This window comes from Microcebus murinus, chromosome 2 (assembly GCF_040939455.1).
Source record: "Microcebus murinus isolate Inina chromosome 2, M.murinus_Inina_mat1.0, whole genome shotgun sequence".
NCBI lineage: Eukaryota > Metazoa > Chordata > Mammalia > Primates > Cheirogaleidae > Microcebus > Microcebus murinus.
Window position 1 is genome coordinate 6311284 of NC_134105.1, and position 27577 is coordinate 6338860.

The 27577-nt window shown below is 42.8% G+C and overlaps 1 protein-coding gene across 1 annotated transcript in view; it reads right to left on the reverse strand.

Annotated features, from left to right (window-relative positions):
- MTOR (mechanistic target of rapamycin kinase) overlaps positions 1-27577 on the reverse strand; it is a 145501-nt gene that overhangs the window by 113067 nt on the left and 4857 nt on the right. The window contains exons 5-19 of the mRNA XM_012791400.3: positions 27290-27490; positions 26398-26532; positions 21619-21894; positions 21426-21534; positions 16400-16586; positions 15260-15388; positions 13972-14216; positions 12688-12903; positions 12129-12334; positions 8794-8916; positions 8063-8152; positions 7849-7941; positions 7056-7190; positions 6694-6823; positions 4985-5235 (exon numbers count right to left, since the gene is read on the reverse strand). Of these exons, the coding sequence (XP_012646854.2) occupies positions 4985-5235; positions 6694-6823; positions 7056-7190; positions 7849-7941; positions 8063-8152; positions 8794-8916; positions 12129-12334; positions 12688-12903; positions 13972-14216; positions 15260-15388; positions 16400-16586; positions 21426-21534; positions 21619-21894; positions 26398-26532; positions 27290-27490 (2526 nt within the window). The remainder of the gene's footprint in view (positions 1-4984; positions 5236-6693; positions 6824-7055; positions 7191-7848; positions 7942-8062; positions 8153-8793; positions 8917-12128; positions 12335-12687; positions 12904-13971; positions 14217-15259; positions 15389-16399; positions 16587-21425; positions 21535-21618; positions 21895-26397; positions 26533-27289; positions 27491-27577) is intronic.

A 27577-nucleotide genomic window follows, 5' to 3' on the forward strand; every position in this document is an offset into this window, starting at 1 on the left:
GGGTAAAAAAAGAAATCATAACAAATACTGGAAAACACTTTTGAACAATAATGAAAATACTATATCACTATTGAGAAATAAAAGAGGAATGAACTACTGATGCATGTCATAACATGGACAAATCTCAAAAGTAGTATGTTTAGTGAAAGAAGCCAGACACAAAATACCATATATTCTATGATACCAATTATATGAAATGTCCAGAAAAGGCAAATCTATAGAGATAAAAAGTAGATTAGTGGTTGCCTAAGGATGGGATAGAAATGGAAAATGACTGATTGCAAATGAGCAGGTTTCTTGCTGGGATGATGGAAATTTTCTAAAATTACATTGCTAGTGATGATTGTGTAACTCTGTAAATATATTAGAAATCAATGGATTTTATACTTAAGCTTAAGAGTGAATTTTATGGTATGTAAATCTCATCTTAATAAAGTATTTCTAAAACTTTTGTATTTTTTTAATCTGCTCTGGGATCTGAACAATAAACCTTTAAAAATTTTTAGAAAGCAGCCAAATAATACTTGGAGTAAAATTTATAGCCTTAACAGATTACATTAGAAAAGAATAAAAACTTACAATGAGCTAACATTCCAACATAAGAATTAAAAAAAAAAAGCAGAAAAACAATCTACGGATTCAATGCAATCCATATTAAAATACCAATGACATTTTTCATAGAAACAGAAAAAAAAAATCTTAAAATTTTTATGAAACCAAAAGAGCCCGAATAGCCAAAGCAATCCTAAGCAAAAGAACTAAGCTGGAGGCATTGTACTACGTGATTTCAAAATATATTACAAGGCTAAAATAACCAAAATAGCATGGTATTGCTATAAAAAGACACACAGACCAATGGAACAGAACAGAAAACACAGAAATAAATCTACACATTTACAGCCTACTGATTTCAACAAATGGGCCAAGAACATATAATGGGGAAAGGATACCCTCTTCAATAAACAGTGCTGGGAACTGGATATCCATATGCAGAAGCATGAAACTAGACCCCTCTCACTGTATACAAAAATCAACTCAAAATGGTTTAAATGTAAGACCTGAAACTGTAGAACTATTAGGAGAAAAACAAGGGAAAGATTTTATGGCTAAGACCTCAAAAGCATAGGCAATGAAAACAAAAGGGACTATATTAAACTAAAATTCTTCTGCGTAGCAAAGGAAACAATCAACAGAGTGAAGAGACAATCTGTTGAATGGGAGAAAATATTTGCAAACTATTCATCTGATAAGGGACTAATATCCAGAACACACAAGGAGCTCAAAAAATGCAACAGGAGGCCGGGAGCAGTGGCTCATGCCTGTAATCCTAGCACTTCGGGAGGCCAAGGCAAGAGGATCGTTTGAGCTCAGGAGTTCAAGACCAGTCTGAGCAAGAGCGAGACCCTGTCTCTACTAAAAAAATAGAAAGAAATTAGCTGGACAACTAAAAATATACAGAAAAAATTAGCCAGGCATGGTGGTGCATGCCTGTAGTGCCAGCTACTTCAGAGGCTAAGGCAGCAGGATTGCTTGAGCCCAGGAGTTTGAGGTTGCTGTGAGCTAGGCTGATGCCATGGCACTCTAGCCCAGCCAACAAAGTGAGACTCTGTCTCAAAAAAAAAAAAAAACCTAAAAAACTCAACAGGAAAAACCCAAATAATTCCATTAGAGAGTGGACAAAGGACCTGAATAGACATACAAATGGCTAACAGGTATATGAAAAAATGCTCAATGTTACTAATCATCAGAGAAATGCAAATCAAAACCACAATGAGATATTGTCTTACCTTGTTAGAATAAACAAAAAAATAAGAGATGGTGGCAAGGATGTGGAGAAAATGGAACTCTTGTACACTGTTGGTGGGAATGTAAATTGGTACAGACATATGGAGAACAGTATAGAGATTTCACAAAAAACTAAAAACAGAACTACTACATGATCCAGCAATCCCAATACTGGCTATGTATCCAAAGGAAAGGAAATCAGTATATCAAGGGATACATGGCTCCCCATGACTACTGCAGCACTCTTCACAGTAGCAAAGATACGGACTCAACCAGAGTGTCCATCCACAGATGAATGGATAAAGAAAATGTGTTATATATACACTATGGAACACCATTCGGCCATAAAAAAGAATGAAATCCTGTCATTTGCAGCAACATGGATGTAATTGGAGGCCACTATGTTAAGTGGAATAAGTCAGGCATGGAAAGACAAATACTGCATGTTCTCACTCACATGTTGGAGGTAAAAAAGTTGATGTCATGGAAGTAGAGAGTAAAATGATAGTAACCAGAGGCTGGAAAGGGTGGGGGAACAAGGATGAAGAGAGGTTAGTTAATGGGTACAAACATACAGTTAGATAGAAGGAGTAAGTTCTAATGTTTGATGGCAGACATATGTGTATTTTGAAATAGCTAGAATAGAGGACTTGACGTGTTCCTAACACTTAGAAATGACAAAGAATCAAGGTGGTGGATATTCTAAATACCCTGACTTGATCATTACACATTCTACACATGTAACAAAACATCACACATACCCCATAAATATGTATAAATATTATGCATCAATAAGGAAACATTTTTAAAAGTAGAAAGAAGAAAATAATAATAAAGATTTTAATGAAATAGAAACCAAAGATCAAAAAAGATCAACAAAGGTGAGAGCTGGTTTTTTGAAAGAGAAAAACACTATCACTAATCTCTAGCACGAAATTAAAATATAATAGTGTGAACAACTTCATACCAACAAATTCTATCATTTAGATAAAATGAATAGTTTCTTAGAAAACTATAACCAAAACTATCTCAAGAAGAAACACAAAAGCCAAACAGGCCAGGTGCAGTGGCTCAGGCCTGTAATCCTAACACTCTGGGAGGCTGAGGCAGGAGGATTTCTTGAAGTCAGGACTTTGCCATCATCCTGAGCAAGAGACCTTGTCTCAACTAAAATAGAAGAAATCAGCTGGGCATGGTGGCACATGCCTATAGTGCTAGCTACTGGGGAGGCTGAGGCAGGAGGACTGCTTGAGCCCAGGAGTTTGAGTTTGCAGTGAGCTCCACTGCACTCTGCCCAGGGCGACAGAGCAAGACTCTGTCTCAAAAGAAAAAAAAAAGTTATCTACCAAAAACCTACAGCAAATACTATATTTAGTGGTAAAATCTTAATAGTAGTCCCATTAAAACCAGAAACAAAGTTAACGATTTCCACCATCACTGTGTTTAATCAACACTGTAGTGGAGGTTTCAGTGACACAGTAAGGAAAAGTAATACGTGGTTTACAGATTAAAAAGAAAAAACAAAACTACCGTTTTCTTTTATCCAGACCATATATACATGATTATCTAGAGGAAAAACCTGGGAGGATTTACAGGTAAATTACTATAATTAATAAGAATTCAACGAGGTTGATGGTTATAAATACAATACATACATATAAATTGCACTTCTATATGCCAGACACAAAGCTAGAAAATAAAATTTCTTTCTTTCTTTTTTCCAGACAGTGTTACCTGGGCTAGAGCATAATATCATCATCATAACTCACTGCAAACTCTTGGGCTCAAGTGATCCTCCTGCCTCAGCCTCCCAAGTAGCTGGGACTATGGGTACATGCTACCATGTCTGGCTGATTTTTCTTTGAATTTTTTGTAGAGACAGTGGTCTCACCCTGTTCCTCAGGCTGGCCTTGAACTCCTGGCTTCAAGTGATCCTCCCACTCTGGCCTCCCAAAGTGCTAGAATTATAGGCATGAAATACTGTGCCCAGCCAGAAAATACGATTTATAAAAAGATCTTAATAATATTTATCTATCGTCTGAATGTACCTCGAGTTGATAATATGATCACAGAGGGAAAAATAATTAATTCAACATGTTTTATAAACAGTACTCGGTATACTGTACACCCCTAGTAGATTGTATTTTAAGAACAAGAGGAACTACAAAACCACCTTGAATTTTATTTAGTGGATTTGCTGTTGGTAGTGGTACAGTAATCGTGCAACCACTTTGCATATTCTGTGGTTTAAAGAAACAAAAAAGAGCAAGAGAGAAAAGGGAGATGAGGAGAAAATTCCTCTTTACAGAAAAATACCAACTAATAAAAGGAGAAGGAATGACAAAACTAGAGTCATCGTTTTGCAACCACCAGTGTGATAACTGATTCAGGCAAAGATTATCAACGGATGCTAAAATCACTGGGTAAAAGGTGGCTGAGGCTGAGCAGCACCTAAGTGGACACATAAGTACTACAGTAATAGGGTATTGGGCAGGGGGGCGGGGGACGGGTATATACATATATAATGAGTGAGATGTGCACCATCTGGGGGATGGTCATGCTGGAAACTCAGACTTGTGGGGGGAGGGAGGGAAAGGGCATTTATTGAAACCTTAAAATCTGTACCCCATAATATGCCGAAATAAAAAAAAATAAAAATAAATTAAAAAAAAAAGGTGGCTGAGGAATAGGATAGTCACAGTCTCAAAGTGTCACCCCACAGATTACTTATTAATAACAAAGGAAAAAAGGTAACTTTACAATGCAGAGGTCTGACAGATACCAACTTAACCATACACTCAAAGTTAGGATCAATAATAATGGGACAAAATGATGTTATGAGATCCAGTAAGAAGTATGCAACTTCACCTACATAGAACTTTCACTAAAAATGTATTACTTAAATCAGAAATCCAAACTGTGGGAACTTCTACAGCTGAATTTTACTCTAGATCACTCAGAATAACAATGTGGTCCCTCCCTCACGTAGGCCACTCATCTATTAGCCATCTTAAGGGGATAAGCCAGGAAATTAAACCAAGCTGATTGTACACTTAGGTGTTAGCCACGAAGGGGGAGGAAGGTATTAGGTTCAATGGCAAGTGGAATGCACCATTAGGAAGCTGAGGCACAGGTGGACTTTCTGTGCATGTGTGGTACAGAGCAGAGAGGAACAAGGACTGGGGTTTTAGATACTTACTTCCCGGATGGCCCCGTCACAGACCCGAATGACATTAAGGAATGTGGGCATGACCTGGGGCAGGAACTGCACGCACTTGAGTCCCAGTGACTTGAAGATAAAGGTGATGGCCTGGACAACCATCGTGTGATGGTGAGAGAGGGACTGGTCTCGGAAGATCCGCATCAGGGCCACCATGGACACAGCTGGGTAGAACTCATCCAGAGGTAGGTTTCCCATGTTGACCAGCATCTCACTGGTGCTGTAGTCAGCTAGGACAAATGATGGAGAGAGTCATGAGAGATATATGACACAACTCTAACTTTAGGCAAAGCGTTGTTAACAAACAAAAAATCCTGTGACATACAACAGCATTCACGTATGTCTCCCTGGTATGTTCTAACACCATTGGGAATACAGGGTCCGTTAGGAACCAATGTATAAGCTCTCACTATCAAGGACTAAACAGTTTTTGGCTGTTCTATGTTTTCTTTAGATGGCTATATTTAACTTAGATTCTTACCATTACAGTTTGCAACTCTGTAGGTGAAACCATCAATAAAAATAATTAGTCCCCCAAAAGAAAGTGAAGGGAATTAAATTAGGCAAACATCTGTTCAGCAGCTGACTGGTCCCCCTAAGGAATTCAGACAAATTGGTAGGCCAATGCTCCCTGACCTGAACAACATGGATCTCAAGAACTCTGATGGGGATGTGGGGGTATTAAGAGTGCAGAGAGGAGGGTGAGACTACAAAAGGTCAAGAGACTGGCTGACTAGCACTGTGATTAAGGAAGAACACAGAGGGACATGGCTCAGGCCCTAAACTTGATGGCCATGAGTCTGACAGGATCACAGCACAGGCACACCTCCCTAATACACAGAAGGAAGAAGAAACTGGAAGCAATATGATTCATCTACAGAGTTTAGAAATAAATTATTTTATTTTGGGGAAATAACATTTTGCTGGGACAGTTGGGAGAGCCACTGCTGAACTTTCACTTTCAGAAACAGGCCCGTAGGGGCTAAGTCTAGAATACTCTGCTGCATTCCCATCCCCTACCCTACTCTCTCAGGCTGCTTGTCAAAAGGCAATGGGCAACAGAACACCAAAACTTGTTCCTTCTATCCAATTATAACTTTGTACCTGTTGACCAACCTCTCCCCAATCCCTTCTTCCTGTGTCAATTAAAAATAAACAAAACTTAAAAAAACAAAAAAGACAATGAAGCGCAATGAGGCAATGGGGCTCCAGGGCGAGAACACTTGACATAAAAACAAGCCCTTAATTTCTGATTACTACTAGTTTTTTAATGCCCCTGAGCATTACCTTACCTCCCGTTTCCCTATCAATTAAACCAGGAAGAATCAATCCTATCCTCTTCCTTGAGTGCTATGGAAATAAAAAACATCAAAGAGGCACCAACAAAGAAAGAGGTATGAACAGTGGAGATGGCATGGTAATTTATATCTCTTGCACTGGCACCAAAAATAGTGCAGACTTAGACTGTCCACCCTTGACAGAGAATCTGGACAGACATGAGGACTCTGGCCATGCTGGGCAGCAGAATCCCTGTAGGAATTCAACTACTACTTTCACTCAAAAGTTGCTAAATGAGCCAATATCCTATGATTTCATAATTATCCTGCCGAGGACTCTTCCTACACACGGCCAGTGAGGGCTCTGTGACTCAGAACCTAGCAACACTCTCATGGTTCTCCTCAACTTACAGGAATCCTGACTTGACTTGGATTCTGATAGGCTGACCGCAGAGGCGTCCCGGGACTGGTCAATCATGCCGATGTTCACCTTGTGCTTGTAGGGATCCAAAGCCCCTAAAAGCCCTAATACACGGATGGCCTGGGCGAGAAGGGGAGGGAGGGGAAAACATTCATCACGACAGGTGTCACAGATCGTGCTCCCATGTTACACAATCCCCAACTCATTCCCCAGTGATCAGCTACATGAACAAAAGGGAGAGGGATGGGAAGTCTCATAGATACTGTCAGAGCATGTCAATGGCACGACCTTCTCTGTCTCGCTTCATTCTCCCAGAAAAGTCTTTAAAGACCAAGTTTGCCATGTTCCCTACCTCTCTCCGTGTACCCTGGTTCTGCTCAGTCTTCAGGAAATTTAGTAGCACCTCAAGCAAAGTGGGGTACTTCCTGTAGGGCTCTACCACATAGCCAGTGCTGGCCACCAACTGTCCCAGGGTCCACAGAGCCACCTGGAGAGGCAAAAGATCATGTGGTTCACTGAGAGAAAAGAAAGCAAAGCACAGTTGTACTCTTTGTATAATGAGTGTAATGAAGTACTGGCGGCTATCATACAAGAAAAGAAGTTTTCAGTAAAGACACTAAGTATGAACAGAAATCCTGAGAGGGCATAAAGACAAGGCTGATCAAGAACAAAACTACAACAATCACTGGATCAAAAGATAAAGAATATTCCTACCTTTTTCAAAGGAAATTAAGATTGTTCTTAACTTTAATCTGGTCATCTAATAACCTCAAATGACCAAAGTGGAACCAGGGCTGGGTGAGGATGAGCTAAAGCTCTGTTAGCCTTCATAAGGCAGTGGCCAAGGTGTCCTTTTTCCTTCAAGCAGCTGGGGCCCTGATAACAACTGATCTGCATTCCTTTGTATAGAGAAAACAGCATTGGTCAGCTCTGACACTTACTGAAAGTGACTCTGGGTCAGGATGACAAGTAATTCTGGTTCCAAGTCTTTCTTCTTATTCATCATTCGACAAATATTTTTCAGTACCTACCACGTGCCAAGCTCTATGCTAGGCACTGGCTGGGGACACTGAGGTGAATAAGGAGAAACAAGGTCCTGGCCTCATGGGATCTGTTCTGCTTGGTCAGGAAGTAGTGGTACTCACCTGCCTTTTGGCCAACAGAGAGGAATCCTGGAGCATGTCCATGATGATAATAAAAAGTTCATCAACCCATTTCCTCATTTCCAGGCCACTCACCTACAAAATAAAAAAGGGTTAGTGGACAGGGTTAGAAATCATGGTATTAAGAAGTATTCTGACTTCCTCAGAGGTTAAATAGTTTCTTTTTACCCTATGGAAAAAGCAGTTTTCCCTTTACCTGAGCCAGTTCTCCTATTGTAGCTAAGACATTATTGATCACACCTGGGTTTGGATCAGGGTCTGGATCTTTCAGTTTCAAAATTAAAGCCTATGAAAAGAAGGTATGAGAAAATTAATGAAGATTAGAATCTATAGAAATATTTCTTTTACATAAGAGACCACCCCAGTCATAAATAAATTACTTCGAGGCTTTACAAATCCAAGATTTCTCTGGAATATAAATTCTCAAACTTTTCTCCATACTGAGTACAAGTCTGACATATGAGAGAGCTGGGAAGTACCATGATTTGAAAACATTTTTCACCTATCCTCTAAACCGTATCTGTGTAATCACCTGTCCAGATTCACATTACAAAAGATGCCACATGACTCTAATATAGGCAGATTTGAAGGCTATTTCAGATTTTAAAGTGTATTTTTTCTTCATTTTGGGGCAGCTGTTTTATGCTGCCCACCACCTACTTCTCCTTTCCAAGCACATATGATGATGTGCCCGAAGCATTTTATCTTATTTCTCATAAGGAGATCACTTTCCTGCAACTGATGAGATTCATGGTATTCTTTAACTGAAAGTATCTGCTGGGACCCTTGTCCCCAAGCCTGGGACCAAAGGAATTATCTACTTTGTTCAGTGACCAGTGAGTACTGAAACACTCCCATCTTCCCAAATGAGCTGACATGCAACAACCCAGAGAGAAAGTGCCAGTTTCTGAGTCTGTTTTGTGTTACCTTCAGAATAGGCTCCATGTAGGGGCGGATGAGTCGGGGGGCATTAGAGACCAGGTGCCCCAGCATGCGGGCACTCTGCTCTTTGATTCTTCCAATCCCACTGTGTTCCAGCTCTGTCAAAATCTGTAGGGAGAAAGGCTCACTATAGCAGAGGACATTCTAAAGACAGACTGTGTGTCAAAAGCAAAAATGAGGCAGGGAAGTAGGGGAAGGAACCAGACCTGCACAGCAGATTAGGCAGCAGCTAGATATGCTACAAGCAATGGACATCTCTGTGGCTAACAGAACAGCCTTACACACAGCAGTGATGGGAACAAAATCTGTTAGAACCAGCCCCCTCTCCTTCTACGATAGCTTCTCTAAAGCAGAGCTTTTAACAGTAGCATAGTCAGAGAAGACTGAGAAAACCAACAGGGAGAGCTATGAGGAGGGTCTACGGAAATGAGGAATGACGGGGGGCTCCTTGGGAGAAAAATCTTTGTCCAGAGAGCAAATCACTAAGAAGGGATATAAATAACAAGGAAGAATCAAAGAACAGTTAGATCAACTATGACATTGAGAGAAATGCTGATATTCTGTAGCTGTTTGGAGCACATCTAGATAAACCCAAATGGTTTATCACATCACTAGGAGTCCCTTGGGCATTACTGAACAGAGATAGCATGTTGGCTCTAACTGACATCCTTAAAACAGCCACAAATCAGCACATTATGCTCATGGTGACATAGACAACTCAATATAGGCAGCCTTCTGGATAGCTGAAGCTGACAAAAGAAAATATCTAAGCAGTGAGAAAAGTGAAGATCACACTGCCCAGGTTAACTCAGCTACCTGGAGGAGTCTACAATGTAATATATTTTGTTATTACGGATTTAATAACCCTGCTTTTCTGGATCCCCTTGGCAGCCTGTTTCCCCCTAGTCATAGCAGACAACAGTGAAAGGAGATGGAGTGGGATACTAAGAACAGACCTGTAGCAGCAAGAGAGATGGCGGACTGTGAAAAAATGTGCCCTAGGGAACAAAGCACAACTAAGTGGGGCAGTGCTGGGCCAAAGCAAAGAACTCCAGGTTCACTTCCAGAGCCAGAGAGCCTCACTGCATCCTGATAACAATTACCAATGCCCACCCTGATGACCAAGACCTCAAGAAAAGGCCAAAGCTTTTACCAAGGTATGAAAATGTACAATTCAATTTGGAAAAATCTATATATCAAAGTTTACAAACGAAAAAAATTATTTAAAATTTTATAATTTTGGCAGGGCATGGTGGCTCATGCCTATAATCCTAGCACTCTGGGAGGCTAAGGCAGGAGGATTGCTTGAGGTCAGGAGTTTGAGACCAGCCTGAACAAGAGCGAGATCTCATCTCTACTAAAAATAGAAAAAATTAGCTGGATGTGTTGGCACATGCCTGTCGTCCCAGCTACTCAGGAGGCTGAGACAGGAGGACTGCTTAAGCCCAGGAGTTTGAACCTGTAGTGAGCTATGATGATGCCACTGCACTCTACCCAGGTGATAGAGGGAGACTCTGTCTCAAAAAATAAATAAATAAAATAAAATAAAATTTGTAATTTCAAGGGTTAAATTCAGTATATGGTAAATTCATTCAACGGATCTTAACATTCTCCAATACCAGAAAAACGAGATGGCCTAATAGCTTAATGTCAGCTTTAAGAAGACAGGAGCCAGCAGGGCGTGGTGGCTCACGCCTGTAATCCTAGCACTCTGGGAAGCTGAGGCAGGCGGATCACTCAAAGTCAGGAGTTAGAAACCAGCCTGAGCAAGAGTTAGACCCCATCTCTACTATAAATAGAAAAATTAATTGCCCAACTAAAAATATATAGAAAAAATTAGCTGGGCATGGTGGCTCATGCCTATAATCCTAGCACTCTGGGAGGCTAAGGCAGAAGGATTGCTTGAGCCCAGGAGTTTGAGGTTGCTGTGAGCTAGGCTGATGCCATCGCACTCTAGCCTGGGCAACAAAGTGAGACTCTGTCTCAAAAAAAAAAAAAAAAGATAGGAGCCATGTCCGGCTTATTCATTGGTCTTTTCCAGCACTCAGCAGTACCTGGAACACGTAAGGTGCTCAAAAAGTCTACTGACTAAATGAACATACTGTTATTTTTCTTTTTTTGAGAGAGAGTCTCACTATGTTGCCCAGGCTGATCTCAAACTCCTGGGCTTCAGTGATCCTTCTACCTCAGCCTCCTGAGTAGCTGGGATTAAGGCACGTGCCACCGCACTTGGCTTTTTCATTAGATGTTTCTATGCCAAACTTATTTAGCACAATTAGAGCTGGCAGGCTCAACAATGATTTCTTTTTACTCCCAAACCCTAGGTTATTTTAAAAAGACTTAAAATGATAGGCACTCCTAACATGGGCCAACAGCTAAATAAATCATTAGGCTAAAAACAGAAGTGCCAACATAAGCACAATTTTCTAATTTGATTGATGATATAATTTACAGCTACTTTAACTATGACAAATTGTCAATAAATATTTCTCTAGAGTAAGTTACACATATTAATGATTTTCTATGTTTATTTTTTTTATATGTTATGGAAAGTGTTTATTTCAAAAGAAACCATGGGGGAGCATCAGGAAGCGGAGGTTGGGAGTGGGACAGGAAATGACTGATGAGACCCAGAAGAGGTGGGTGCAAATAACCAGAGGCAGGAAGGACTAGACCATGCATAGCTCACGAGGAGGCCAGAGAACTTACTCGGGTAGGTGAAGACAAAAATCAAGGAGCCATATTTCAGCAAGAACTGAAAATCCTACCAGATCTAGTAGCAACACCAACCTTAATCTACCTTAGGCTGTACTCCAAGTAGCTTAGCTTGGCACCTCTCATTATTTAAGAATAAAAGCCAGGGACCACGGACCAGAAGCAATGACTATGAAAAAAAAAATGTTGGAACTCTTCTCACACTTGTTATTTTTGTGAAGAACAATGGCCTTTGTGCTTGACCTGGCATCAGTAGGAAAAGAAGAGTGAAGACGGACACCATCTGCAGCAGATCAAGCAAGCAAGTGAGCAAAGAGGCTGAGAAATGGAATTACCGGTGATGTGCCAGGAAGAAGAGCTGCATGAGAGGTTAGCCTGGGACTACGAAGCACCCTGGAAGTCATGCTGACAAAAGGCTAAAGAGGTGATGAGCACAGAACTGCAAATACAAAGCTGGGGAAACACGTGGACCTTTCGAACCACATGTGGATTTTATTAGGTCATCTCAGTCTTTCTCCCCTTTCCTTGCCCTCAAGTCTCTTTCCCCAGGCAGCTCTAACACTAAGTGTCCTTTCCCCATTGCCTGTAGGTTTGCTTATCATTACCTGGATAAGCATCTTGCGCAGGAAAGGCATGACAAAGGCTGGGTTCATGCTACTGAGTCGCCCTACAGTGCAGATGGCCAGCTCCCGGATCTCAAACACTTGGTCATTCAGGGCCACAAACAGTGCCTGCAAGTTCTCTGCCTGGGCCAGGTGTGCATCAAAGCGCTCATCCAGGGATGCCAAGACACAATAGCGAATGTCGGGGTCTGCAAGAGCAACTGAGCTTTAGAACACCTCTTCATGATCCCATCCCTCCAGTCCTTTCCCCCCGTTTCTACCTCCACTGCCATCGGCCTAGTGGGAGGATTCCAGATACCTTTCTCTCATCTAAACTTCTTTCTTTCTTCTACTCATAGGAGTAATGGTAAAAGAATTAAAGACAGATCATCTTATACTAACAAGCTGGAGTAGCCAAGCCTAATGCCCTGGAAGAGAAATAGATCAACACCAGTTTATTGAGACTGAAGATCTCTATAGAGGCTGAGGAATGAAACTAACTACTTCCACCTGTCTCAAGATCCTAAACTCCCCTAGACTGCTTCTGTCTGGTGAGCTTTACCAGGGTCTGTTATCCCAACCACGAGCAGTTTGCTGAGCACATCTGCCACCACTTGCACTGCAGTCTGGCTAACCACGTGAGCGTGGCCACTGATGAGGTGGATGGAGGGTGTGAGCAGGCGGGAGCAGGTGCGCGCAGCTTCCATGCGGATCTCCTTGTGCTCGCTATTCAGGAAATGATCCGCACAGTGGCGGACAAACTGGGTCAGAGAGTGGCCTGGATACAAAGGTAGAGAGAAAACAGAATAAACACTGCTGCCTTGGATATGTAGGTCTGCAACTTGATAGCTGCACTTTCCAATTTGTGGCTACTAATTCTATTTTCAACCAGATATTGATCAACAAGACATTGATCCAGAACTCTTCTCTTAAGGGGTAACAAATGGGCTTCCCATCAACAGAAAGGCAAAACAGGGTGGTGAAGGAGCAGGGAGACAGATAAAAGGTATCCCTCCCCATTCTAACCTTTTCTATATTCCCTTCAAAGATTATTCTGTTTCATTCTAATCTAACCCCTTACATTCCCAGAGGACAAAACAATTGTTAATCAAATTTATCTTGTCTATTTTAGCTCCCAAATTTAAATACTAAACAGAGTTTGATATAGGCTGGGCTTAAACATAGCTGCTTTCTATTCATTAGGAACAAATTATTGTGGGTGCTAATGTATTAAATATATGAAGGAAGTTTAATAGGAAAATCACAGATGCTATGTTTCTACACATGTTTAGGCTTTTTATACTTGTTTGTTTCCCTGTAGTCTTGACTGATACCACCTTAAATTTCAAAAGTATCCATTATTTCTCCTGAAATATATCACTGTAGGGTAATAATGTGAGTTTATCTGCAGCTTAGAATTCCAAACTGAACTATGCAGTACAGCACTCTTAGAAATAACACTGCCATAGGAATGGAAATATCCAAAAGCCCCTGCTTATACATTTTAAAGCATTAAAAAAAAACCCATCTCTGCTATAGGGAACTGGGAAGGTGAGAAGGTGAGGGGGATGAATCTCTGATTTTTCCATCTCTGAAACATTATTTCCATGGACCAATGTATATTTTTCCTAAACGCTATCTGCTCCAAAGTTCAGTATGGAAAAAAACAAACAAACAATAGGGGTTAACAATATATGGAAATAGTCTAGGAAGGATGAACTGCTACAGAATCTGCTACACTGTTTCCAAGACCCCAGCAAGATCCAGGAATTCTAGCACCTTCATTCCATTCTCAAGGTTCCCAGAATCATTCACTATCTTGGAAAGAGCCACTGTCATTTCTTACCTTCAAATTCAAAGCTGCCAAGGGTTCGGAGGGCAAGAGTGATGCTGCCCACATCGCTGGCCTCAGGGAGGGTTGTGAGGCCAGGGGAGGCCAGCTGATGGGCCAGGCCCTTGGGCATGCCTGGGTGCCGGAGGGGTTTGTGCATGAGGACCAGGGATAGCATTTTCAGTAGCCCATCTTGGATATCCTTCTTCAGCTGTGGAATCTGGCGGCTCAAGTCGTAGAGCACAGCAGTGAGGGCAGGGCTGAGGGGAAGGAAACCAGTCACACATGGAGATGGGCACATGACATTCAGTGTGTCCTTGGGAAGAAACCACCTTTCTCACTAGCAAAGGGATCAGGCCCCATCACTGCTTCATCTTTAAAGTGGAAAGAATGCTATAAAATAGAGTAAATGTGCTGGATACCCTTGCCCTGGTCTCAGATTTCAGAACAACCTATGAATTTCTGGTCCTGCCACAGAAGAACTTGCTCACTATAATACAGCCACTACAGAAAACCAAGTCCCAACAAATAATCTGGGAAGCAGATCAAGACCCTCATACACACACGCACACACACACATTTATTTTTGAGACAGGGTCTCGCTCTGTCGCCCTGGCTAGAGTGCAGTGGCATCATCATAGTTCACTGTAACCTCAAACTCCTGGGCTCAAGTGATCCTCCTGCCTCAGTCCCTGAGTAGCTGGGACTACAGGCACACACTATGACGCCTGGCTAATTTTTTCTATTCTTGGTAGAGATGGGGGTCTTACTCTTGCTCAGGCTGGTTTCCAACTCGTGACCTCAAATAATCCTTCTGCCTTGGCCTCCCAGAGTGCTAGGATTACAGGTGTGAGTCACTGTGCGTGGCCATCATCTTTGTTTTATAGATGAGGAGAACTAAAGTTTAAGGAGCTTAAACAATTAGCTCAATAATAACATAAACAATAGCTGCAAACATTTCTTGAGTGCTTTCCACATGCCAGGCACTGTGCGAAGAGTGACAATTTCATGAACTCTTTCACTTAATCCCCACAACCACCTTAGACAATAGGAATTGCTATTGCACTCACTTTTCAGATGAGAAAATGGAGGCTCAGAGAAGTTAAATAACTTAGTCAAGAGCACACAGCTAGCTGGTAATGAAACTAGGATTCAACACTAGCCTATGAGTTAGTCTGAGCTATCCAGTCTACCCAATTCAATATGCAAACAACCTTGTCTCACTCTGTTAATGTGGTCCCAACACTGCGGTCCAAGCCTCCCACTAACTGAGACAGGGAAGGCTCGAGTTTCCAGCACTCACCTCAGCCCCACCGCCAGCATGGGCTCTAGCAGCTCCTTGATATCCTGCTGGATGCCTGGGCCCATCGCTCGAGCCAGCATGCTGATGCAAGTGAACACTGTGGCATCCACCTGCATTGCCTTCTGCCTTCTGCAGAAAAACAAGGAGTAGCTGGTTTAGACATAATGACACTTTGTGCTGTCCCACCTCAAAATCACCCTGGGGCAAGGACAGCAGGTTACTCAGGCAATGCCACCATCCGTGGGTATGGAGATTGTCTACTGCACAATTCTTGGGGACCCGTTCATTGCATCAAAGTCACTGTAGATTTGTGTTTCTAACGACAATCCAGCAGATGGCAGTAAAGTGTCTTAAGGAACCGGGCCCATTTTCTGAACTCACAGAGGCACCACATGAGTTGGTGCGGTGCTAACCAAGGCACTTATTTAGGAAGCAAATAGAATTATGTGTTCAACAGGGACCAGAGGGCAATACACAGCCATCATATGGAAGGAAATTATTCTCCCAATGATGAGGCTGCTGGGCTCTAGAATTGAGTGGGGCTTATTAATTCACTGGAGAAATCCTTGCTAATAAAATAGGGAAGTATAAGTATACAACTCTAAGACTAAAGCCAATTAATGATGATCCCCTAGCATTGGTGAAGACATCCTGGCCTCTTCATCTGGCAGGATGCTAAAGGTTCTTCTCATATTTTATTCATTGGGAGGTCTAAAGAGGGGGAATAACTTATTTAATTTTAGCAATAAGGAAAAAGATGACCATTAGGTCCATTTACTTCCAGTCAAGGATTCCTCTTTAGGTCTTATATCAAAATAAGACCTTCGAAAGCCAGAGAAAAAAGCAAAACTAGGGAACTCTCAATCAATAATAATAATAATAATGAAAACAGCACTGGTATCTACCATTTTCTCAGGGTTTTAACCTCCCAAAATACTTACATATACATCACTTCATTTGCAAAAGGTTAGAATTCAAATGAGGAAGGGCTGTTCATTACACGATGTGCTATACCCTGCAGTTTAATGACGCACACAGTGGGCTTAAGCCCACTGGGACTAAGTGGGACTAAGATGGAGCATTCTGCATCTCCAACCAAAGGGAGTGGAAGGAAGGTGAAATCGGAATAGAGATGCTTACTTATGGGCAAAGTCCTTAGCGGGTAGGGCGGCTCGGATGATTTCCAGCACACGAGGCAAGTAGACCTTAAACTCGGACCTCACAGCCACAGAAAGTAGCCCTAGGGCTTGGAAGGCTGCAGTACGTTCCTTCTCCTTCTTGACACAACTTAGGACATGGTTCATGGTATCTTGGAGGTACTGGGTATCTGAGCACAGAAAAGACAAAGTACATGGCTCAAGGTCAGGGTTGGTCAATACAACAATGGTCAGAGTTCCTATAAAGCACTTAAATTTGAGAATAAATTAAGAAAGCCCATTGGAAGGATGTTAGAATTCAGAGGATATACGAACTAAAGTCTTATGCTTGATAAGATAACCATTCCTCAGATACATCTTTTGGAAATATTAGAAATACAAGATTTTTTTCCTTTGATTAAAAAAAAAAAAAAACCAAAAAACTTAAAAGGGTCTCCAAAACAATCATATCATATAATGGTCTCCACTAGTGTTACATTTTGAGAGAAAGATTACATGCTCTTGGTTAAGAAATATGTTAAATCTTGCTTCAAAACAAAGATAGGATCATCTAACTTATTTTATTAATATATTGTAACAAAATTTAAAGTACAGCCATGAACCACATAATGAGGTTTCAGTCAATGATGGACCACATATATGATAGTGGTACCATAAGATTATAATACTATATTTTCACTGTACCTTTTCTGTGTTTAGATATATTTAGACATACAAATACTACCATTGTGGGGGTTGTTTTTTTTTTTTAATTTTTTTTTTGAGACAGAGTCTCACTTTGTTGCCCAGGCTAGAGTGAGTGCCATGGTGTCAGCCTACCTCACAGCAACCTCAAACTCCTGGACTCAAGTGATCCTTCTGCCTCAGCCTCCCAAGTAGCTGGACTACAGGCATGTGCCACCATGCCCAGCTAATTTTTTCTATATATATTAGTTGGCCAATTAATTTCTTTCTATTTATAGTAGAGACGGGGTCTCACTCTTGCTTAGGTTGGTTTTGAACTCCTGACCTCAAGCAATCCACCCGTCTTGGCCTCCCAGAGTGCTAGGATTACAGGCGTGAGCCCGCTGGCCACCACTGTGTTTTAATTGCCTACAGCTGTGGTCCCCAACCCCTGGGTCGCAGACTGACACTGGTCCCTGGCCTATTAGGAACTGGGCCACACAGCAGGAGGTGAACAGCAGGCAAAGCTTCATCTGTATTTACAGCCACTTCCCACTGCTCACATCACCACCTGAGCTCTGCCTCCTGTCAGATCAACAGCAACATTAGATTCTCATAGAAGTGAGGATCCTACCATAAACTGCGCATGTGAGGGATCTAAGTTGCATGCTCCTTATGAGAATCTAATGCCTGATGATCTGAGGTAGAGCTGAGGCAGCAATGCTAGAGCTGGGGAATGGCTGCAAATACAGATTATCACTAGCAGAGAGGTTTGACTGTACAGAGACCATAATAAATCAATTGTAGACTAGGCTGGGCACGGTGGCTCACACCTATAATCCTAGCACTCTGAGAGGCCGAGGCGGGCGGATTGCTCGAGGTCAGGAGTTCAAAACCAACCTGAGCAAAAGTGAGACCCTGTCTCTACTATAAATAGAAAGAAATTAATTAGCCAACTAATACATATAGAAAAAATTAGCCGGACATGGTGGCGCATGCCTGTAGTCCCAGCTACTCGGGAGGCTGAGGCAGGAGGATTGCTTGAGCCCAGGAGTTTGAGGTTGCTGTGAGCTAGGCTGATGCCACGGCACTCACACTAGCCTGAGGCAGCAGGATTGCTTGAACCCAGGAGTTTGAGGTTGCTGTGAGCTAGGCTGATGCCATGGCACTCACACTAGCCTGGGCAACAAAGTGAGACTCTGCCTCAAAAAAAAAAAAAAAAAATTGTTTGCAGACTCATATTAAAACTCTATCAGTGAGTGGCAAGTGACAAAGTAATAATTATAAAGTGCATGATAAATGTAATGCACTAGAATCATCCTGAAAGCACTCCCCTCCGTTCACCCCTGGCCCGTGGAAAAATTGTCTTCCATGAAACTGGTCCCTGGTGTAAAAAGTTTGGGGACCGCTGGCCTACAGTGTTCAGTACAGTAGCATGTTGGACAGGTTTGTAGCCAAGGAGCAATAGGCTACACTACAGAACCTAGGCATGTAGTAGGCTCTACCATCTGGGTTTCTGTAAGTGCACTCTGATGTTCACACAATAACGAAATTGCCTAACAACGATGCATTTCTCAGAATGTACACTCATGGTTAAGCAATGCATGCTGGAATATTGGCTAGTGTTTATAATAAATAGGCCATTCCATTTAGCTTAGGCTTGGAAATCACTTTGCTATTACCTAGAGATTTTTGTTGTATTTAATAGAACCAAGATTTAGCCTGTAATTTGGAAAGCCATATGTGTATTTTCATTAAGTTTACACAAGCCAGTGGGCACGGGTAGGTGATTCTTGGGCGATTTAAGCTAAGTGTTATTTCTCCTTTGAAGGCTGGAATTTCCTGATTCTTGTCTCTCTTATTTCCCCTCTTCCATCGATGCTGGCCTCACGTACAGGCACCAATAACACATATATAACAGCAGAAAAGGCAAGGCCACACATCCTTGGAAAGTTAGGGGTGTTGAGGGCTACCAAAACCACATTTAGACAGTGAACTAGACTCCTAAGACAGCAGTTATATATCACTGCCTTTACTCTAATGAGAAATGTCTTCTCCCACGGTTCTAGTGGCGGGAGAGGCACAAATGGCAATGAGGCACGCTGGGGCTTGAAAACAGGCAGACCGAGGTGATACAACCCTAAAATTAGAGTGCATCAACAGGAAAACCAGCCCTTTACATATGGGTAAAACATTTCAGCAGGAAATGAACTTAAGAGTATAATTTCCTTTTCCAGGTTTAGCACTCTAAGAGATTAGAAATTTGACTATGTAGAGAATTCAACCTAGTCATAGGGTGAGTATTTGTGATACTTCTAAAGCATACACCATTGAGAAGTTCAATCACTTCCAAACCGCAGGATTTAAACAAGAGGTACTTGTGCAATGAGGCCCTTTCTTATGGGGACTACCCAGGCTACATGTCACTGCCATATTTTATTATATTTAGTATATTTAATAAAACAACATTAACTAGCCTTAAAAAGAAGCAAAAACACCCGCAAAACTCACATCAAAAGAATAAACCTAAGGGCCCTCTGAGCCTTTATGAACTTATAAGGATAACAGCTTCTACAACATGCCAGACTTTGATCAAATTTTGCCTCGTTGTTAATTTCTTTTGAACCATAGATTTTCGACCCAAGATAATTTAAAGCTCTACTGAATAGGGGCATGTCTGGTCATTAAAAAAGAGAAAAGCTGCTGGATGCTAGGTAGGAAGAATGGAAACTGAAAAAATATGGGTGATTTTTATTCTGTCATTTCTCTCTGGTTCAGTGATTTCATGTGGCTAATTATCTCTGCCTTACCCAATACATTCTGCTTCTCATGCACAGCATGTTTAACACCTCACCAGCTAGATTTCTCCTGTGGTTGCATCTGGGCTGGGTAGTGTGAGATGAGTCTGTATGCTAGGGAGTAGGGTCTGCTGAGGGTCAAGGCTGTCCTTTTCCTACACTCCTGGCTCTCATCCAGTTCTGAACACTACTAAGCACAGGCAATGTGCACCACAGCAAAGCACAAAGAGATGTTGGTGATTGGGTCTCCACACTCAGCAAGCAGGGAGGTAAGACAAGGATATTAAGTATGAACAGACAACTGGAGTATAACTTTTAGCTCTATCTTATTTCCAAAATGAATTTGAAGTAACTCAAGGAAATAGTAATAATATAATAATGGTTTCCATTTATTGGGGCTAACTCTGTGCCAGGCACTACAGTGGGTGCTTAGGCATTAATGCTGTTCATCTTGGGAGGCAAGCATTGTTATTCTGATTTTTATTTTTTATTTATTTATTTATTTTTTTTGAGACAGAGTCTCGCTTTGTTGTCCAGGCTAGAGTGAATGCCATGGCGTCAGCCTAGCTCACAGCAACCTCAAACTCCTGGGCTCGAGCGATCCTTCTGCCTCAGCCTCCCGAGTAGCTGGGACTATAGGCATGTGCCACCATGCCCGGCTAATTTTATATATATATATATCAGTTGGTCAATTAATTTCTATTTATAGTAGAGACGGGGCCTCGCTCTTGCTCAGGCTGGTTTTGAACTCCTGACCTTGAGCAATCTGCCCGCCTCGGCCTCCCAGAGAGCTAGGATTATAGGCGTGAGCCACCGCGCCCGGCCAATTCTGATTTTTATAAGTCAGGAAGTAGAGACCCAGGTAGGTCAAATAACCTGTCCAAAACCTCATAGTTAAGGATGGAGGTGAGATTCACCCCAGGTCTGATTTCAAAGCCTTTCTACCACTGAAGGCTATAGGAGAAATGAAAAATACATTCACAGCTGGAGCAATCCAGGAAGGCTTCATGGAGAAGCTGGTACATGAGTTGGGCCAGCTTGAGGAGCCAGGAATCTACACTGCCCACTGAGGACAGGGCAGGAATATGGGAACCCACAGTCTATCACCTGTGGAACCTGCCTCTGAAGCATCCAGTCTTTCCTTCCTGCAAGTGATTCAGTGATGATCTCAGGAGAAGCAGGACAGTCACCAAACCCTCCCTGTCCCAAAGAGAGGCTGCTGCACAGTATCTACATTGAAACTGCCCTTCTTTTGGTCTCTTTTAAGTCTCTTCATGAACTTGTTGACATCCATGCATGAGAAGTTGCTTGGCTCTAGAAGTGCTTCTCTGTCTACACATTCTGATTGTTCCTGTGTCTGCTGCCTCAGGTATTAGCAGAAAACATGAACTAGACACCACCAAAACTGGACATGAGGCAAAGAAATCACAGACTAAACCCTTAGTTGGCGTTGCTTCAAATGAGAAGCAGATACAACTTTTCAGAATCACTTCTTTCCTGTTTAATTACCCTTGGATGGGTAATGATGTCTTCCATGGACATCCTCACCTGTGAAGGCGGAAGGTCGGAATGCAGCCAAGCGGGGCAACAAATTAAGGATTGTCATTTGGATCAGCGAATTCTTGCTATTTCTGCACTTCAGCACCCACTGGCACACCTGAGAGAGGAAGGATAAAGGATTGGCGGAGGAAAGTGAGGTATGGAGCTTAGGAGAAGAGGGCAAAGACCTCTCACCATTTACCTGATCAAATTTCTCCTCCATCAAGTCTCTGCAACACCGGCTCTCCACCAGGGTGCACTTTGCTGGGCTGGGGGAAGCCCCAAATCCCATGAGACCTTGGTGAGAGCTGTACCCCAGCAGCCCCACCAAGGCATTTGACTGCTGGGGCTGGACAGCCTGGAAACTGGTGAAGGGGGTGATGTGACGAGGTTTTGTTCCGAAGCCCATGAGATCTTTGCAGTACTTGTCATGTACCAGCTGCTGCTGTGTGATTTCTTCCATTTCTTCTCTCAAACGCTACATACATGAGAGGGAAAAATATTACCTTTACTTATGAGTGGCATTCAGCCTGGGCACTGTGAAGTCTACAAGGCAATACATTTGCCCAACCCTGAAATGCAACTATTTAAAAGTAGAGTGCCACTCTTCATCTTTGTGATTATGATTCCCCCAGATCCTTGCAGGGGGGATTTTGCTCTAATTTAGGCAGAAGAGCACCACCTACGGAGCAATGAGGCAGTGGCAGGGGACTGGCTGCCAAGAGTTCCCACCTCACTTGGTTTGGGAGGGCCGACTTGCAAATGGTGGCGACTATAGACCTAAGATCACAGCAATAAGGCTTGCAAAGGTGAGGGATGGCCCCACGCCAGCATCCTGTTAAGGATATTCTGGTCTCTTGCTTCTCCCCAGAAACCTAGGTAGAAACTTAGGCATGTAATTTTCTCAGAATCCTAGGATTTTGTAGAGGGTATGAAATAAATTGGCTGAGAATACATGCCCATTCCTTTTTCAAAGGGCTGCTTAATAACTCATCTTCCAACAGTTCAAATTGAGAAGAATATAAAAGTTTTCCAAACTTTCCTTGACACAGATATTTTCATTTTTTGGAAAATCTTGTCCACTGTTCTTGTCAAGTCAACAATGACTCTTATGCTGCTAAATCCGATGGTCAATTTTCAGTCCTTAGTTTATTTGACTTACCTACAGCATTTGCTCCAACTGATATTTCCTCCTCCTTGAAGCCCTTTCTTCACTTGGCTTCTTGACTCCAAACTCTCCTGGCTCCCCTCCTCCCTTCCTAGCTGCTCCTTCTTGGTTTCCTTTGGTTTGTCTTCATCTCCCGACCTCATGTTCACAGACTTTGTCTCTTCCCCAACTCCACTAGTTCCCTTGTGGTTCTCCCAAAGTCCCACAATGAAACAATATCTACAGCTGACAATGCCCAAGTCTGTACCTCTTGCCCAGATCTCTCCCCAGCACCACTCAGCATCTCCACTCAGCTGTCCTGAAAAGGCATCTCGAACTTAACAGGTTGAAAACCAAACTCCCAGCCTTCTGCCCCAAACCTTCTCCCCCGATCTCAGTCTTCCCACTGTGGTAAATGGCAACGCTATCCTTCCAGTTGCTCAGGCCAAACACCTTGACTCTTCTTGCTCCCCATCCACCTCTAAGCTATGAGCAAATCCTAAATTCAGAATCCAGCTGCTTCTTGTACCACTGTAGCTCCCACTGTGGTCTGAGCTGCAAAGATCCCCTGCTAAGACTGTTGCAGTTCCTCCTAACTGGGTTCCTGGCTTTGGCCCTTGGCCCTCTGACAATCCATTCTCAACAGAGTGGCCACAGTAATCCTTTTGAAACAAGTCAAATGTCACTCTACTGCTCAAAACCCACTTATAGCTTCCCACTTCCCAAACAAAGGCCATACCATGGCCTCCAAGGCCCTGTATGATATGCCCCTTTCCTGCCCCAGGTGTACCTCTGACCCCACCACTCCTGCTTGCCTTGTTCAGCAACAGTGGTTTTCTGCTGCTCCCCAAATACACGAGCACACTCCTGCCTGAGTGCCAGCTACCTGGAATGCTCTTCCCCGAATATTTGCAAAGCTTTAGTCTTACCTCCTTCATAACTGTGCTCAAATGTCACCATATTTTTTATTTTTATTTTATTTTTATAGAGACAGGGCCTTGCTTTGTTACCCAGGCTGGACCTCCTGAGTCCAAGTGATTCTCCCACCTAAGCCTCCCAAGTAGCTGAGATTACAGCCACGAGCCACCACCCCCAACTAATTTTTTCTTTTTGGTAGAGACAGGGTCTCTCTATGTTGCTGAGGCTGGTCTTGAACTCCTGGGCTCAAGTGATCCTCCTGCCCTGGCCTCCCAAAGTGCTGTGATTACAGACATGAGCCACCACACCTGACCAAATGTCACCATATTTTAAAATGTAATCCTTAACCCATGCCAACATTCTCTATTCCCCTTCCTTTGCCTACTCTTCTTCACAGCAATTATAACCATATGATACACAATATATTTTTACTTATTTGCATATTGTCTGTCTTCCCCTATTAGAATGGAATCTGTTTTGTTCGCTGCTGCATTATTCTAGCTTTTAGGACATGGCATAGCTGGCATATACCAGGTGCCTGATTAATATGATTTGAATGAGTGACCAAGTTATGAAACTTTACTACCTTATATTAAGATAGTTTCTTATAATTGACAAAACACCTTCACAAGAACTATTTCATTTAAATCTGATAACTACTTTATGTGTTAGGTGATACTGTCCTGTCTTACTAAGAGGAAACAAAGAACTACAGCTGCCTGGGCTACAGCAGAAAGCGCCACACTAACCTTGGGAGGGGAAAATCTGTGGGTTACCTTTTACAGGAAGTCTACTATGTTACCAGGTGCTATGTTGAGCACTTCATACACAGTTCTCCCTTAGTACCCATGGGGGTTGGTTCCAGGACTTACTGTAGAAACCAAAATCTACAGATGCTCAAGTTCCTTATCTAAAATGACATAGTATTTGTACATTATCTATGTACATCCTCCTATATACTTTAAATGTCTCTATTACTTATAATACCTGGTACAATGTAAATACTATGTATTAATAATTAGTTGTTACACTGTATTGTTTTAAAATTTACATTATTTCTAATTGTTGTGTTGTTATTTTTATTAATTTCTTTCTGAATATTTTTGCTCTGTGGTTGCTTGAGACCACAGATGTGGAAGCCATGGATGTGGACGTCCAGCTTTATTTAGAAACCTCAAAAGAACCCATCGAGGTGGGTCAGAGCCCTTGTTGAAAGTGAGGCAAATGAGGCTGAAGGGATAAAGTAATTTGTCGGAGTCACAGTATGTATGTCCGAGTCACACAGTATGTATGACTGTAGACTGTATGACAACTCTGAAGAAGAGTGGCGATTTGATGCCAGACTCCTCCCACTTCTGCACCCGGCTGCCTGTGCTGCCCCTATGTGCAGGGCACAGCCAGCACCAAACAAGCACATGGTCTATTACAGCAGGAAGCCCTGGGGTGAAATTCCGCACTGACTAGCTCCCACAGGAAGTCTCACAGATGGCACTCTACCACCCAAACACATCCTGAATCCGGCTGCTCTTCAGTATCCGTGCTGCCACTCCTAGTGGAAGCCACCACTGTAGCTCACCCAGACTACTGTCATAGCTTCCCGGGGCAGCTGCAAGAATACACCCTCCAGGCCAGGCGCGGTGGCTCACGTCTGTAATCCCAGCACTCTGGGAGGCTGAGGCGGGAGGATTATTTGAGCTCAGGAGTTCGAAACCAGCCTGAGCAAGAGCAAGACCCTGTCTCTACTAAAAATAGAAAGAGAAAAAAATTAGCCAGGCATGGTGGCGCATGCCTGTAGTCCCAGCTACTCAGGGAGCCTGAGGTAGAAGGATTGCTTGAGCCCAGGAGTTTGAGGCTGCTGTGAGCTAGGCTGACGCCATGGCACTCTAGCCCAAGCAACAGAGTGAGACTCTGTCTCAAAAAAAAAAAAAAAAAAAAAAAGAATATAACCTCCAGCTACAATGGATGTAAATAAATGATCAAGGGACCCTGCTGCTGGTCTGAAATCCACCACCAAGTTTGTGTCAAGGCCACAATTTCCTTGGGCTACTTCTAGCCAATGACAGAACACAGTAGGGCTGCTAAGGCAGGCCTGCTCCTAGGAGATAAAGGTTTCCTCTGACAACCAACTGGCTTGAGGATGACACAATGACCTTGCAAGGTAGACTAGAAGGTTTCTATCCAATTTTTTTCCCCCTCTTATTCCTCAGGGTCAGATGTGCATTATGGTCTGATGATTCTTTCAGCCTATCTCAGCTCCCTCCCCATTTTCTCTTGATGCTATATTCCTAATAAAATCTTGCCCTCACACTTTTAAACCCAGTTTTCAAATGAACACACCTCCTAACTGGTCTGCTTTCATTCCTGCCTCTCCACATGGTTCTCCCTACAAGCAGCCAGTAACTGTTAGAAACACATGGCATCGCATCATTTCCCTGTGTGCGCATCTCCAATGTCTGCCCCTGCAATTAGCATAAAAGCCAATGTTTACCGTGAACCATGGGCCTATTAATTTGGCCCTTCCTTCCCTCCCCCTTGCTCATGGTGCACCAGCGACACTTCCTTTCTTTCTGTTTCATCCGTTTGTCAAACCCTTTCCCACCTCGAAGCCTCGACCTGGAACATAGTCCCCTGGCCTGCTGCAGGGCCGCTGCTCGTGTCACACGGGTCTCCCTCATGGCACCACCTCAGGGAGGGCCTTCCCTGACCCTCCATTCACGCCCACCCCTGGTACCCTCTATCCTACTGCTTGTTGTACATTCTTCATAGGACTTGCTACTATATGAAATTATCTTGTTTACTTGTTTATTGTTTGTTTCCCCCACATAATGTCAGCTTCACAAGGACATGGATCCCACCTTGCCTTGCTCACAGACTACCTATGAGAAGTCTGGACTCCCCTCTGCCACAGTTTCTCACCTCTCCCTCCATGCTGCTGATTCGGACCAGCTCATTGAGGATCAGCAAGGCTCCATGGATCCGATCATCCCGATTCATGCCCTTCTCTTTAGCCAAGGTCTCATCAAACCCTTTCTCTGCTTCTTCAAATGTGTGCTACATGTAGAGACAGAATGCCTTAATTACCAGTGTCCAAAGTCAGAAAGAGCACAGGCCCGTCCCACCTATGATGGAGTTCTAGGGGTTACCGTGCCTGCTCAGTGCCTTGTGCCAGTATGATCAATGATACTATCTTATCAAGCTCTTATTTAATTTAGCTTCAATTCTTATAACAAGCCCTTAAGGCAGATACCATCATCATACCTATTTAATAGTTTAAAAAAGCAGGCTGAAAAAAATTAAGTGACTGTCCAAGGTCACAAAGAAAAGACAAGACTTGAACCCAGGTCTCCCAATCCCATAATCAGGGCTCTTTTTGTAAGACTCATCAGTAAGCTCCCCTGGCAGTAGCAATCAGCACAGGACTCATGATACTAGAGCAGAAAGAACTAGCACTTCCTAAATTAGTATCAACCATATTTCACTGATTCTGAGACACCTATTTTTCCTTATTTTAACATCTCTGAAAAGAGATGTCTTATAATTGTTTATAAGAAAGCTCTGAGTCACCGTTCAATTGGCATATTTTCAACCTTAGTGATGCGTAAAATGACGGTGTGGCTATCAATGGATTTATGCTTTAAGGAAAAGCAATAAAGTAACTATTAATTCATACTCAGCCTAAAAAACTGTCTGAGACCAAAACAAATGTGATACTTGTTCCATGGCAAGGGGCCTGTTGCCACCCTTTAGGCCAGGTGGTTCGCTATGTGTATGTGCCTTGCTGGTGGCTGGAACGGAGCCATCCCCTCACCCTGTACCACTGGGGCTTCTGCATCTCCTTCGGCTCACGCTGGGTGGTGAGAATCAGACAGGCGCGAAGGGCAGCTACAGCTCCCTCTCGGATGGCCTGTTTGGGGTCCCACACAGCCACGAAAATGTTGTCAAAGAAGGGTTGCACTTGCTGGAAGAAGAACGTGGGGACGCTGATGGCCAGCTCACGGAGAACCAGGACCTGGGAGAAAAAGGCAAACTGAAAACTCTCACCTGTGTCAGAGTTTTGTTTTCTCAGTACAGTCCCGTCTCATCCTGGAGCCTATAC